We start from the raw sequence: 15,088 nt of genomic DNA on the forward strand, positions 1-15,088 counted from the left end.
TGAGCTAGCCAGCCAAGCTCAGACTCGGGGTCGGATGGGCTGAGTTGCTGTCTGAGCCACAACATCCATGCTACTACTTTTACTGCACCACTGTGAGCCCTGCTAGAGTGGGTCTCTCTGCTCCGGCTGAGAGACTTGGTCCCAGCTGCAGTGCAAACATACCCTCCATGTCCCCGTGCTCAGTGGAGGCTTGTTAGCGTTTGGCAGCTAACTATTTTGAAGATTTTCTCTGCACTGCGCACACTCCACCCTCACATAGCAACTGGATGCTGACCAGACTGCTCATACATCATCCCAGGGCTGCAGGGGCTGATCAGAAAGTTGCCTGCAATTCCTTCTCCTAGCTGCTGGGGTCCGTTGTGGCTTCAGGCACCAGAACTGAGAGCACGGGGACTCTCTCTCCTGTGTTCTCCATGCTGCCCTGCTGGCGCTGCCCAGGCAGCATGAATGAGAAGATAGTAGCCAGACAGGAATTCAGAGGAGCTTGATGGTGGGACAGAGACAGGCTGTAAGGGAGGAGTTATACTGACAAGAGGAGAGGCTGGAGCGTGATAAGAGCTGAGCATGATGGGAGAGTGAGACAGGAAAAGGGAGTGGGGGCAGTGGGGAGAACTAATTTGGACATGCCTGAGGTGAGGGGAGAAGACTGGGAGAGAAGCAGGCTGACAGTGGATGAAATAAGACTGGGACAGGCTGGGGGTGTCGGAAAGAAAAGCACTGTTGCATTTGACACTAATTGGGAATGTGGGCGCTGGTTATTGGTTTGAATTCTGTTCAAATTCGGCATGTTCTGGAATTGTATGCCCTAGAGTACTCCGAGCCCAAGATAGCCTGCAAGGTAGTTGGAACTCCTTAGCTTTCCTGCACTGTGAGAAACACCATCTCCTTTTCAAAATTACCCCACTAACTCACCCTCACCTTTCATGTCAAACAAACTACTTGTCAGCACTCACAAAGTGCTGCACAGTTCAACTCCTGCCTACATCTCCGTTCTCATCTCTTATTATTCCCACCACCCTTTGCTTTCCATGCCACTAGCCAGTCCTGGATAAATCATTCAGTGGATTACTACTTGCTGCCAGTGCTTTAAAACATGAATTCAGGCAGGGTTTATGGACGAGATGGACGGTTGAAGCTGTATTCAAGTTCTAGACATACAGCCACTTAGGGGAAGAAATGCAGAGAACATGACAGACAGGCTTCCAAGTTAACATCCATTGAGCTGAATAGGCACCGTTCATACTTCTCTATTATTTCAGTCATGCACTGTGAGGGTACAGAAAACAGGACTGTGTTGGTTCATATTCATAATAGCTAAAACAAAAGTCCAAGTAATTGTTGTCCTTTGATACTTCCACCTCCCTAATCTCCTGGATCACTAAATGTATTGTTTTATATTTTAAAGTAGAGTATAAACTTCTTGGGTGTGGGCAGGGCCGGCTCCAGGCACCAGCTTGGCAAGCAGGTGCTTGGGGCGGCCACTCCGGAGAGGGGCAGCAGGTCCAGCTATTCGGCGGCAATTCGGCGGACGGTCCCTCACTCCTGCTCGGAGCGAAGGACCTTCCGCCGAATTGCCTCCGCAGATCACGATCGCGGCTTTTTTTTTTTTTTTTTGTGTTTGGGGCGCCCAAACCCTGGAGCCGGCTCTGGGTGTGGGTGTGGATCTCCTGCTTGTACTAAACTGTACAAAGCACGTTGTTAACATTCAAATATATAATCAATTATTTATTAATATAAATAAAATAAGAAATGAAAAGCAGATCATTAACTCCACTATCCAGCTGTGATGATGGTGCCACCAATTTCCTGCTCTCTCATAGGCACAGTGCACTAGCCCTTTAGATAGCTACTGACATGTTTGGGGATTCAGAAGAATATACAGAGGAAAGACAGTTTGCCAAGCTGTGTATGTGTGCCAGGAAGGGGGAGGAACTTGAGCTCTCGTGGGTGTCCAGAGTATGCATGCCTACTTGCATACCTGTGCCAATATACATTTAAAATTGATGGTGAAAATAATGCACTGTGCAAGTCTGATAAACCATGTCTATAACTATTTCCAAAGCACTTCCCACCTGCCCCAACTCAGTAAATCGTACATTCCTCGTGGTGTACTAGATATGTGCCAGATTTAGAGTTTAAATGCAATGAGTTCTAGGGTTATCCAAGAGCAAATAGAATCTGAACTATGGTAATGGCTGAAAAACCACTATTTGCCATGCTTTGATCATTTAGAAATTGCTAAATACATTTTTTTTTAAAGTATCCCTAAACATTTTACTTTAGATTCTTCTCTGGGTTTTAATCTCTCTCTTGTTGGGCTTGATTATAAACCATTAAAAATAAAAGCTTAGAATTGAAGTGCCACCCCAGACATAACTGTAGTAATGTTAGTATGATGCTATTGTTCACTTACATTAAAGCAATTTGGAATTACATCAAATCGTATGTATATTATATAGATTTCTTAATTTTACTAATTGACACTACAGAAAAACTTTCACTCTGAATAATTGATATCTCTGCATTTGCCATACATTATCTTTATGTTTCTCTGAGCTAATGTGGTGCTAAATGTCCCCAGTTCTTGAAGGTAGTAGAATGTGTTATAATTGCAATACAAAATTGCCTTGCTTTGAACATAAAACAAAAAAACCTACAGTATAGCTGTATACTAAAAAAAACTCCATCTAGCAGAATTAATTTTAAATTCTTCTTACAGAAGTTGCATTTTTTGAAAACATAAGAAGCACAAAATATCTTGTTTACATGATCAGTTCCTTTAAGTGCTTTAGTACTTACTGTACTTCTTAGGCAATATCATCTGTCAAGATTTCTAGAAGTGCCAGAATAAAGTTATTGCCATGTTAAAAATGATCATACAAAACAAAAACAACTGAGGACTACACTTTAACAACATGTTTAATGCCATGCTGCCCAGGAGCTAAAAATCTATGTAAACTGTACTACCATATCCTGCCAGAAGGAACACAATGGCACAAGTAAGAAAGGGGGAAAGTAGTTTGAATTAAATCCTTAGTACTATAGTATGTAAACAATTAACATATATAAACCTTTGGGGTTTTTGGGAGTGAAGTGTGTAGAAGGGGGTTTGTATATTGACTAGCACAATAGGGCCTTAATCCCTGTTTGAAGACCCTCGGTGCTACCATAACAAAAACGGCAGTAATAGTCACAGTCCTATATTTTCCCTTTATGACTGAAAGTGAATGCTCTGTAATAATTTAATCTGCTCAGATTTATAATCGATGTTTTTGCCAACCATTGTCCTTTGTGCAAATTTTATTAGTAAGAGGAACTAGTGGCCCACCATTTGGGTGACATGACTGGAACACAAAGGCAAACTAATTCTTCTAGTTTTTTCTAGAGTCTAAACTATTCATAATCAATAAAGCAATTAATCTGGCTTCCTTACATTACAGAATCCTCTTATGAATGTGCCATAGTTGGGGTTGGTCCCGCTTTGAGCAGGGGGTTGGACTAGATGACCTCCTGAGGTCTCTTCCAACCCGAATCTTCTATGATTCTATGAAAAAACCCCTGCATTTGGAGGATCTAATCACCTTTCCATCACAGTTACAGGTTTTGAAACAGTTGAAGTTAGGTCTACCAGTGTCATGAGCAACAGTGAAGGAAGTGGAGAGAGCATATGGTGCAGGGGGGGACGACAAAGGCAATACAGAGTTTAAATGTGGATAACTTTTCAAACTACTAAACACCATTTATATTAAAATATTATCCAGAACTATCCGTAATCTTTATGAACCAAAGTCAACCCCCAGCTATTCGGGTGCAGTTTCCACAGAAGCCAGTGGAAGCTGTACACAAGTATCTGAGCACAGGATTCAGCCCTTACTAACCTCAATGATTTTAGATAGCTTTTTGTTAAAACTCAGCCTATGGAAATAAACCTATCAGTCACTTTGGTCACTATGTACTAAGGTGCATATTGTTCCTTGAGGAACTATGTCCAGTTACATGTATAAAAGCAGCAAAGGGTTATGCATCCGAAGAAGTGGGTATTCACCCACGAAAGCCCATGCTCCTATACGTCTATAACAGGGGTCGGCAACGTTTGGCACGCGGCTCACCAGGGTAAGAACCCTGGCGAGCCACGTGCCAAACATTGCCAACCCCTGGTCTATAAAGTGCCACAGGACTCTTTGCTGCTTTTACAGATCCAGACTAACATGGCTACCCCTTTGATACTTGAGTTACATTTATGTGTGATGTAGTATTCATAAATACAAAATTTTATAATGAAGGTAAATTGTAATAAACCTTCATAAAACAAAGAAGGCCACAAATACAGTAATTACTTTTTATTGTTAGTTGTAGAATGAGTGAAACAGAGGAAAGACAAACATGACAACTGTAATCATTAGATAAATCTATTCAGTATTTTTCTGTAAGAAATAGAAATTCTGCTAAATTCGTCTCAATTAAATTTCTTCCTAAAAAGCCCACTTAATAACAGCAGTAATAAGAAAGTCAAATAGCATGTGGCATAGCATATCTATTGTCCTTTCAATATGATGACAAGCAATGGGAATATGGGTGCTTTAGCAAGTTTTAATGTTCTTAGATCTCTGACAGCTATGGAAGTTCTAATTAGTCTGCTAGTCCAGGGTTTCCTCATATAAAAGTAATTCTATTATTTCTTATGAATGCTCATGATCGGTTAATTGATTTTTTTAATCAGCTTAATAGGTTTTCCATAGTTTCTCATTTGGAACTTTAATTAGCTTGTCTAAAATTCAGTTTTAATGTAACATTTTTGGCTCATTGGATCACTTTTTCTTGGACATTTTTTTTCTTTTTAAACCCATTTTTCAATTCAACTTCTTTTTAATATATATTCTTCAAGACTTAAATGACATTAGTTGGGTGCTCAGTGCTTTTGCAATTCAGATCACTTATTTATATGCCTAAATATGAACTTAAGAATCTAAATTTAGGCACCCATATTTGAAAATTAGGCCTAAACCTTTAGGTTCCAAAGAGCTGGATATTATTGTTTCTACTTTTGCAAAATGTCCCTGAAATCTTTTGCATCACGAGCATTAAGAATATAAGCTAAAATATTCAAATTTTGGTGACTAATTGAAAAATGGTTTGATTTTAGAGGCACTGAGTACCTGTAGCACCCATTGACTTCAATGGAAGCGATAGATGCTCAGCACCTTTTAAGAGTCAGGTCAATATTTAGGTATTTAAATACAGATTTAGGCACCTATATTTAGAAAAATTGGCAAATATTTGTTAGTTGAAGGTATAAAGAAGAAGAACAAAGAAGTTTAAATATATTTTTGCATTGCTTCTGCGTCCAAAATTTTTGTAACCTATTCAACAATTTTCATTTCTGAATAATCTCCCCCTGGTTCTATAACCACTGGAAGTCACCAGATGCCACTATTAACAATTGCATTGTAAATTCTGTGTAACTGAATGTATAATACGTTGTTTAAGAAAGAAATGCTTATTGCCAGCGGTGATGAGTTTTGTTTTAGTTATTTGGGTATTACCAGTAAAGGCTATTTTGCCTGAATCTCTTCCTATTAGTACACAAAACCACTTGTGTGTGAGTTAGGTATATTACATATAGATCATCTGTAACATAAAACCACAAAAACAAGGGGAAAAAATGTTAAGGCTGAAAGACTTGGACATGCTCAGTATCTGCTCCAAGTGGGAATGTTCCAATGGAGGGTGAAATGCAGACTCCATGACTAAGTACTGGAGCCTGGCAGCCCTGTTCGTTTTGGAACAAGGTTTGAACCCCTCTACAAATGTGATATTTGTCATCTACATGTGCTCCCCCAAATATTTAAGGCAGCTGGGGTAAAGGTTGCTCACTGACATAGGTTTGCCACATGAGCAGCAGGCCTTGAAGCAAGGAGAACACAACATTTGCCTTTCAGCACTGGATCAGTACCCAAACGGGCCCCAGAGATTGCACGTCTCTAAGAACTAAACTAAACTAAACTTACTCTAATCTCTAGCTACGTACAAAATACACTACTCTATGCTAAACTAACATGACAGGTACTATATATACAAGAAGGGAGGGAAGACTTGCAAATGCAAAGATAACAGCTCCAACAACTGTCACTGGTGGCAGGAAGGCACTGAGGGGAGTTGGGAGCTGATTGGGCCTTTATACTGGTGTACAGTGGCATGAGGTACCAGAGGGCACTTGTGCTGCCCCAACGGGTACTGCTGAGGGAAAAATCCTCTGACAACCATGCACGAGGCACGCACACACCTACAGTGGAATAGACAAAGGCAATCACATTGAGAAGAACTTGAATATTTTAGCTTACACTCTTTTTGAAAAGGCCCTATATAATTTTCAATGTGTCTCCTACAATTCCATTTTAGTGGGAGCAAAGGGCTGACTACATTGACCATGAGATGTCACAGCAACAGAATTCCACAGGAAGACTTCCATATATGGAAAGGAGATGGAACATCACTGTCAAACAAATTCAAAAGCAATCATTTTTGTGTAATATGTTTCTGTTAAAAATAAATGTACTATGCTCAGAACATTTCAAACTAGCAGGGCCAGTCATAAGCAAAGCAGAAAAGTCCAACAAAAATTATTTGAAAGCTGAAGAAATATTCCTACAGCAAGAGACTTAAGAAGCTCAATGTATCTGGTTTATCAAAAAGAAGATTGAGCAGTGGCTTTATTACAGTATACAAGTACCTTTACAGGGAGAAAATACCAGGATTAACAGGATCTTTTATCTACCTGAGAAAGGCATAATAAGAACCAATGGCTGACAAATTCAAATGATAAAGAAGGCACTTTAAAAAAGAACAGTGAGAATGATTAACCACTGGAACAAATTACCAAGGGAAGCAGTGAATTTCCCACCTCTTGAAGTCTTCAGATCAAGAGTGGATTCCTTTCTGGAAGATATGCTTTAGTCAAACACAAGTTATTGGACTCGAAACAGGGTGGCTGTTTGAAATCCTGTGTTATACAGGAGGTCAGACTAGGAAATCTAAAGGTCCCTTATGGCCTCAAAAATCTATGAAATCAAGAAGTTGCTTAGGGACCATCACAAACTCTGAAATGTACAAACTGGTTCAATTTCCCCCTCCTGAAGCTAGACTGTGCATTCACAGAATCATAGAATATCAGGGTTGCAAGGACCTCAGGAGGTCATCTAGTCCAGCCCCCGGCCCAAAGCAGGACCAATCCCCAACTAAATCATCCCAGCCAGGGCTTTGTCAAGCCTGACCTTAAAAACCTTGAAGGAAGGAGATTCCACCACCTCCCTAGGTAACCCATTCCAGTGCTTCACCACCCTCCTAGTGACCAAGTTTTTCCTAATATCCAACCTAAACTTCCCCCACTGCAACTTGAGACCATTACTCCTTGTTCTGTCATCTGCTACCACTGAGAACAGTTCAGATCCATCCTCTTTGGAACTCCCTTTCAGGTAGTTGAAAACAGCTATCAAATCTCCCCTCATTCTTCTCTTCTGCAGACTCAACAATCCCAGTTCTCTCAGCCTCTCCTCATAAGTCATGTGCTCCAGCCCCCTAATCATTTTTGTTGCCCTCTGCTGGACTCTTTCCAATTTTTCCACATCCTTCTTGTAGTGTGGGCCCCAAAACTGGACACAGTACTCCAGATGAGGCCTCACCAATGTCGAATAAAGGGGAACGATCACGTCCCTCCATCTGCTGGCCTCCCACTCTCATCTTGGTGCCAAACTATGAAAAAAATCAACATGTTGCTGCACTCATCCAAATGGTGGTGGACTTCAGGGCACATGTTAGTTTCTATTGTTGGATAAAATGATGTCACAAAGTCAGGTATAATTATTTACATTATGTACATGAGTCTTGCTGATCTTACACCCAGCAACACCAACCATCACCAAGGCAAATCCAGAAACCTGAGTTTAAATCACTAGTCCCAACCTAACAGGAGCTTTACTGCTTTCATCTGAAGTCTTCAACCATCCTCTCAGAGACCCTGGAACTTTCCCCTCCTGGCAGAATTTTCACCCTTTAGTAAAGGCTGCCCTCTCCTGACCTATTACTGCTTAACAGAGTCATCCTGCTATAACTTTGCCTGACTTCCCCTTCTATCAGCAGGACCAGAGCGAAAGACAACCCATAACCTAATTCCTCACCCCAACTCAGCATGTTAGGATCTTGCAGATTTTAAAAGAGCTCTCCACATTAGCAGCAGATGTATCTGTCTAGGTTTGTCAGGAGAGTTCATTAACATGTTAAATGAAAGCCACACCCATGTGACGTTCCCCTGGTGTTCTCTGGCCCAGTGATCTGCTAGATCACCCCAATCCTTGACTCTGGGAGCCAGCCTTACCCTCTCTGCTGTGAGAACCCCCACTCCCGGGTTGTTCCCGCACAGCCTCAAGCATGTAAGCTGCTCCCAGTTATGTGAGTGAGCACCTTTGGCCAGCTGCTGCTTGGATTGTGCAACCGAATGATGCTAGCCAATATCTCCGGTCCCAGACACAACCCTAGGAACCTCCATCTTTCAGTGTCCAGTTATACCCGCTGGACGCTGCAAGCTTATATGACTTCATCAGTTTAACAAAGACATTGATATGTACCAGGCTTGTTATCCCAAGGGAAGTCTCTGACACGCTTCAAACCAAAAGCACTGCTTCAGGTAGAATAAACAAACAAATTTATTAACTACAGGAGATAGTTTTTAAGTAGTTATAAGTAAAAGCACAACAAGTAAGATTTGGTCAAATGAAATAAAAGCTAAACGCATTCTAAGCTGATCTTAACACTTTCGGTGCCCTTACAAACTTAGATGTTTCTCACCACAGACTGGCTGGTTGCTCTTCAGCCAGGCTCTCCCCTTTGATCAGCACTTCAGTCGCTTGGTGGTGGTGTCTGTAGATGGAGGTGGAAGAGAGAGAGCATGGCAAATTTCTCTCCCTTTTATCATGTTCTTTCTTCCCTCTTGGCTTTGCCCCCCCGCCACTTCAGAGTCAGGTGAGCATTACCTCATCCTAGTCCCAAACTGACCAAAGGAAGTCCAACAGATCCTTTGTTGCTGCCTAGGCCAGTGTCCTTTGTTCCTGTGAGGCTGGGCTGGGTTTGTCCCATACATGCCCTGATGAGGTGTGAACTGCCCCTCTGCTCCTGGAGAGTTTTTCCTGGGCTTGTTTTAAGCCATGAAGACACATTTTCTGCCTCATAACTATATACATGAAATTACAACCTATAACATTATTATAACAACAATGCTCAGTGCATCATGAGCCTTCTGAAGACACCTGACATGACAAACTTTGCATTGGATACCACACAATCGTATTATAAGGATGAAAATGGCGGGAACATGGAGTTGCAGGGTGTTCCCCCGAGGTACAGAGTGTCACAACCCATTTGATCACTTCAGCAATCTCAAAAGTCATGTAGCCAAGATTTACCTTATACTGGCTTGTCAAATGTAATTTGAAGAAAAATATAAAATACCTTTTTTTCCAACATATAAAAGGCAAAACAAACATATTAATGGTGGCAGCAATTTTGCTGGAAAGTGACATCATTCAACATGAGCAGTATGGGAGCCACACATAAAAATATCATTTAAAAATAGAACTTTTGTTTAATATCAGTTTTACTTTCACTGTAGAAGCCAGCATTAAACTCAAAAGAAAGCCTACCCCTTGTCCTTCAGGCCACTCCTCAAGGCCCACCTCTGCCATAATGTCTGTAAGAAAACTGCTAATTAATAATAATGTGAGGGACAAAAGGGGATAGTTGGCATTTACTTTATATATAATTGTTAGAAGAATAATTGCTGATTGTCGTTATCTATTATAGCTATATATACATTGTATTTGTCTGATGTTATTCCTCTCCCACTACTCTTTTTATGATATTTCTCTTAGACTGCAAAGTCTCTAAAGCAAGAACTCCTGAATATGTGTTTACACACTGCCTAGCGCATGGAGACTGCCTGGAAGCCCTTAAGCACTACTGTAATATAAGTATTTAAGAATAACAATACATTGAGATACAGCATCACACTCAAGACAACAGCTAACTAGTGTAAAAAACAATCAACTTACCTGTGTAACAAGTGGTTCCAAGAGCCTCTCTACTGTAAGAGTCCTGATTTCTAAGCTTTTGGGGTCCCATTTTAAAATGATAGGTGAAGTTGCAGAAGTCATGCTCCCTAGAAGAGACAAAATTACATAAACCTATGTAAATTATTCAGTCTGTATATTTTTTAGATATTACATAAAGAGGAGTACTTACATATTCTGTGCACGCAAGATATACAACAAATATTCCTGCATCACTTACCTACCACCTCCCATATGTACACAAGACCCACAGCAAATTTCACACTATGTTTGAATTCATTCACAAGGTCCCTTTCCCGCTACATTCTCTCTGAACTCCTTCTTCAACACCCACTTTTGTCATGCTGCCTACATTTGATCTAGTTGCAGTGCTGCCAACTCTTGCAATTTTAACATTAGTCCGGCAAAATTTGACGTTTTTCTCAAAGCCTCCGCTCTTGGAAAAATGTAATTACGTGAATATCTCAGCATTTATTTACAAAACAAAAAGGAAGTTTACAGCCTCCACCACTGCAGAGAACAGCTTGAAAATGTGAACCATAAAGGCTCAAAACCCAGAACACTTATAAAAAGAAACAAAATGTATTATTTTTTTAAAATCTCATGATTTGGTGAGCAGAGACTAACTCAGAATTTTTGAAGGTTTGGCGTTAGCATTACTATGTTGACTTGCATAAAAGCTAACCATTCGTTGTTCCTCTTCCTCTAACCTCTGTCTACCTACCAGTCTTTGGACAGGGTGCTTACTGGGTTCGGATCCATCCCGTTTTAAATTCCTGAAAAGTGCCTAGCATTGCATGAGCACTGCCATATAACAATAATAAATAATAATAAAAGTAGCAATAATAATGTTTTGCAATGTCTTGTATAGCTGAGATCAGAATAAAGCCTTCTATATTTAATTAACCCAGACATTTAAAATGGTTTTCTAAATCCAAACTAATTACTGCCTACACTAAACCACAGATGAATGTATTTGAGTAATATGAAAGGCACATTATAATTTACAAAAGCAGAGGCATTCAGGCACATACCCTGAAGTGTGCAATCCATAGCACACACTTGGTACTGAAAATATTGCCCACCACCAGGCAACATCTGATGGAAGGACTTGTAATAGGAAGGACATGAAATAGGAAGGACTTGCCCTGTGTCATTCAGAAAAGTTGCAGTGCCCATTAACTACCACTCGGAACCATAGGTAGGTAAATGCAGACCAAAGGCATTTCACAAGAGACAAAGAGATTTTTATCTTGTCCATACACTACCTAAAATATAGCATAAGCCAATACGAAAGCAGAGTGTAATACTGCAGAACCTAACTAAGCCATGCTCCTTATAATTTGCACATGCAAAAACGGCCCTCTTTTCTCTCATTTTTGCCAATATTCTCCTCCAAAAAAAGGGTAGATGCCTAACTGCTGAAGAACATGATGCTGATTGACATGGGCATCTAATAATCACCATGGTCATGCCAACCATCATAAATTTCAGGGCTTGAGGTGAACTACTCAAGCTGTACACGTTTGCTGAAGACGTTTTAAAGAAAGTCACATCACTGAACACACCACTGGAAATCACTAGCTAAGCACCTGGAACAAAAGTCTGTTGAAGTGCTAAACCAACTTTTGACAGCAGTAGCCTCTTCTTCACACACAGAAATAATATTGTCTTCATTTGGATTAATTCATTTAAAGCTGAGAAATCGATTGGGAGTTGAAAAAGCAGGAAAACTTGTCTCTCTTCCAGTCTAGGAATAAAAATGAGACGGGAAGGAATGAGATCTACTAGTTTTAACAGTTTAAAGGACAGCTTAAATAACTTACGAGACTGTTGTCTCATTTTCAAGAGACATACGTGAGTAGAAACTTAAGCTCCAGTCATTTTCATCCAGGCATATTTGAAAATTTCTCCAGGTTAAACTGAAATAGTCAGTTTAATTCACTGTCTACAGTTAATCCTTCTGTTCCTTTAATAAATCATTTAGTTGTAAATGTGAAACGTGTTTTGATAAGAGAAGTTTATATATCAAAAACAATTAAGGTTGTTTTAATAAAAATAAATTTTATAAGCTGTTTTGTGTGTTTAATTAAATTCCAATCACTATCCTAATGCTGCGTAACACAAATCATGAGCTAAAATTAATTATCTAGTAAATAAGCAGTATATAATTCACTATTTTCTAATATACTAAAATGTACTATAAATAAAAATCTTAAAATATTAAGCAATATAATTGCTTAAATAAATGTAGATGGTTATAGCGTACTGTTCTAGGTAGCAAAAAGATGTACCAAATCTAGTACAAAGACTCCATTTAGTTGTGAATCAACATGTTTTAATGGTTATATCAACCAATGAGAAAACACCGTTATTTAGAAAATAACTAAAGTACACATGGAAAAATTGATTAAAATCAAGGCTTTCCAATTTGTGATTTAAATCATGACTTTAATTGCCTTGCTTTAAATCAATCCACCCTGATTGCAAAGTTAACACAGTTAAGCAAAAAAAACAAAAATGTCAAGTTAAATAATTATTCATTCTATTTCATTAACTAATGCCACCTGAACAATTTAAAATGAAAAAAAGAGTGAATAGGGATTACACGCCTGAGCATAATCCCTAAGGATTAAAGATTTTCCTTGCAACTCATAGGGAATTCTTTCCAAGCCGAAAAAACAGTCAAACAAGAAATAGTCTGTTGATCATAGTCTGTTCACATATTCTGTTATCTCTTCTACCCAAACAAGCAAAAACATTACTTCACATATTGTATTTAAACACAAGAACCTCACAGCCCTGAAGTATTCCAATGCATTTAGGCCAGGTGGGACACTGGCAGACCAGGAGCCAGCTTATGCCAAGGCCCCAGGCCTCACTGAACATTTACAAATGCATAGTTGGAAACCAGATGGATGACGCATGTATTTTTCTCACTCAACTATGCCCCATGTTATAATGTAACAGTGAACACTTGCATTCTATATATCCCTGATAACTGAAAGTGCTGAAGCCTGGGGGAATTACTAAGGTCAAGATTTTGTCATGGTTATTTTTAGTAAAAGTCATGGACAGGTCGCGGGCAATATACACAAAAAAAATTCATGGGAGCCATGACCTGTCTGTGACTTTTACTAAAAATAATGAGGGAAGAGAGGGTGTGTTGGGGGCGGGAAGGAATGACAGTTGAAGCCCCATGGTGTGGACTGACAACCCCAGCCCTGCCGCCATGGTGGGGAGGAGCAGGGCGGGGCAGGGGAAGCACAGTCCCAACTTCAATCCTGGCTGAAGCCATGGGGCTGGGGCACAGAGCAGCAACTCCAGCTCCGGCCACAGCCGAAGCCGTGGGAGAGGAGATGCACAGACCCGGCTCTGGCACGGACCAAAGCGGCAATGTGTGTGTGGGGGGGGTGCACAGCCCAGGCTCTGACCGCAGGGGACCAGGGGGGCACACAGCCCTGTCTCCAGCACTGGCCACAGCCACAGGGATGGAGGGATACACATCCCCAGCCCCGGCTGAAACCAAGGGTGAGGGGCCCACAACCCTGACTCCAGCCCCAGCTTCTGACAGCTGAAGCCGAAGTCATGGAGCTCCAGTAAAGTCACAGAATCCATTACTTCCGTGACCTCCATGACTGAATTGTATCCTTAACAATTACAGACGTTCTGGTGGGGGATTGTGACCACACGGATGATAATCACTGGGGTAACAAGGTAATTGGGGAGAATATAAGGAGAGGAAACATGAAGCAAAGGCAGTTGAGGAAGGAGCTCAAGAGGAACTCAGAAGGAAGCTCAGAGGGTGAGCCTGGGCTGAAGAATGAGGGCTACAGGGCAGTCTGTGCTTACTCTAAGCCCATGTTACATGTTCTGGTGATGTAAGAGGGAAATAAATGCACACCTTGGTGAATGATAAACAGCCTGGTGTGTGTTTATGACTGCGGAACCACCTGAACTAGTGCCCTGTGACACTCTGTAACACTCTGTAACTAAGTAACCCATCAAACAGAACAAATGTGTAATGCAAATGAAGGACTATAGCAGGAAGGTGCTAATCCCTGCATATTTCAAAAAAGTGGTCATGTATGACGATCAAAGACTCTAAATGCTTTCCTCTCTCTCCGCATCATCAGAGAAAGAGCCCAGGTGGGTAGTGACTTGCTTTTCTGTGACAAGAAGCTATAAGTATGGACACAAGGAAAAATCCTTCATCTCTGGACTGTTTGGATTCTAACGGGGCAGAATAACCAAACAAGAACAGAGATCCCCAAAATTATTCTGGGTTGCCCTGAGAGACTTTTGAGAAACGGGCAGATTACTTCATCTCTGCTACCATTTGGAATTATAGACTGTGACTCACCTGTACATATATTTTACCTGTATTAACCTCTCAATAACTCTCATTTATTTTTCCTGGTTAATAAATCTTTAGTTAATTTGCTATAGAATTGACTTCCGACATTGTCTTTGGTGTGAAATTTAGGAAGCAAATACTGGGTGAGTAACTGGTCTGTTGGCACTGGGTGCAACCTGAATATTCTGTGGGTTCAGGGCTGCCCAGAGGGGGGGGCAAGTGGGGCAATTTGCCCCAGGCCCCGGGCCCCGCAGGGGCCCCCACAAGAATGTCAGAGGCTCCCCCCCGCCTCCGCCTTCCCCCATCCCCCGGTGCCTCAGCGCGCCGCATCTGGGAGCGGCCCTGGACAGCGCTGCGGTCACGTGGCCTGAGCTCCTCCTGCTCAGAGCCGCGTGGTGAGGGGGCAGGGCTCCGAGCTCCGGGCCAAGTGGCGGGAGCTCAGGTCCCGTGGAGCCACGCCGCTGCAGCGCTGTGCAGGGCCGCTTCTGGACGTGGCGCGCTGAGGCTCCGGGGGGGGAGGGGGGAGGGGGGAGTAAGCAGCATGATAAGCCCCACTGAGCCAGACAGCCCTCTGACCCCCCCCCCCCCCCCCCCCCCCCCCCCCCCCCCCCCC

General features: G+C 41.6%; 1 protein-coding gene across 1 annotated transcript in view; it reads right to left on the reverse strand.

The window, feature by feature from the left end:
* The window catches only part of LOC115271163 (catenin alpha-2-like), a 253,966-nt gene that overhangs the window by 153,298 nt on the left and 85,580 nt on the right, over positions 1-15,088 (reverse strand). The window contains exon 2 of the mRNA XM_029910656.1: positions 10,101-10,207. Within this exon, the coding sequence (XP_029766516.1) occupies positions 10,101-10,202 (102 nt within the window). The 5' untranslated portion in view covers positions 10,203-10,207. The remainder of the gene's footprint in view (positions 1-10,100; positions 10,208-15,088) is intronic.

Source organism: Terrapene carolina, unplaced genomic scaffold (genome assembly GCF_002925995.2).
Source record: "Terrapene carolina triunguis isolate 2854851 unplaced genomic scaffold, T_m_triunguis-2.0 Scaffold66, whole genome shotgun sequence".
In the NCBI taxonomy this organism is placed as follows: domain Eukaryota; kingdom Metazoa; phylum Chordata; order Testudines; family Emydidae; genus Terrapene; species Terrapene triunguis.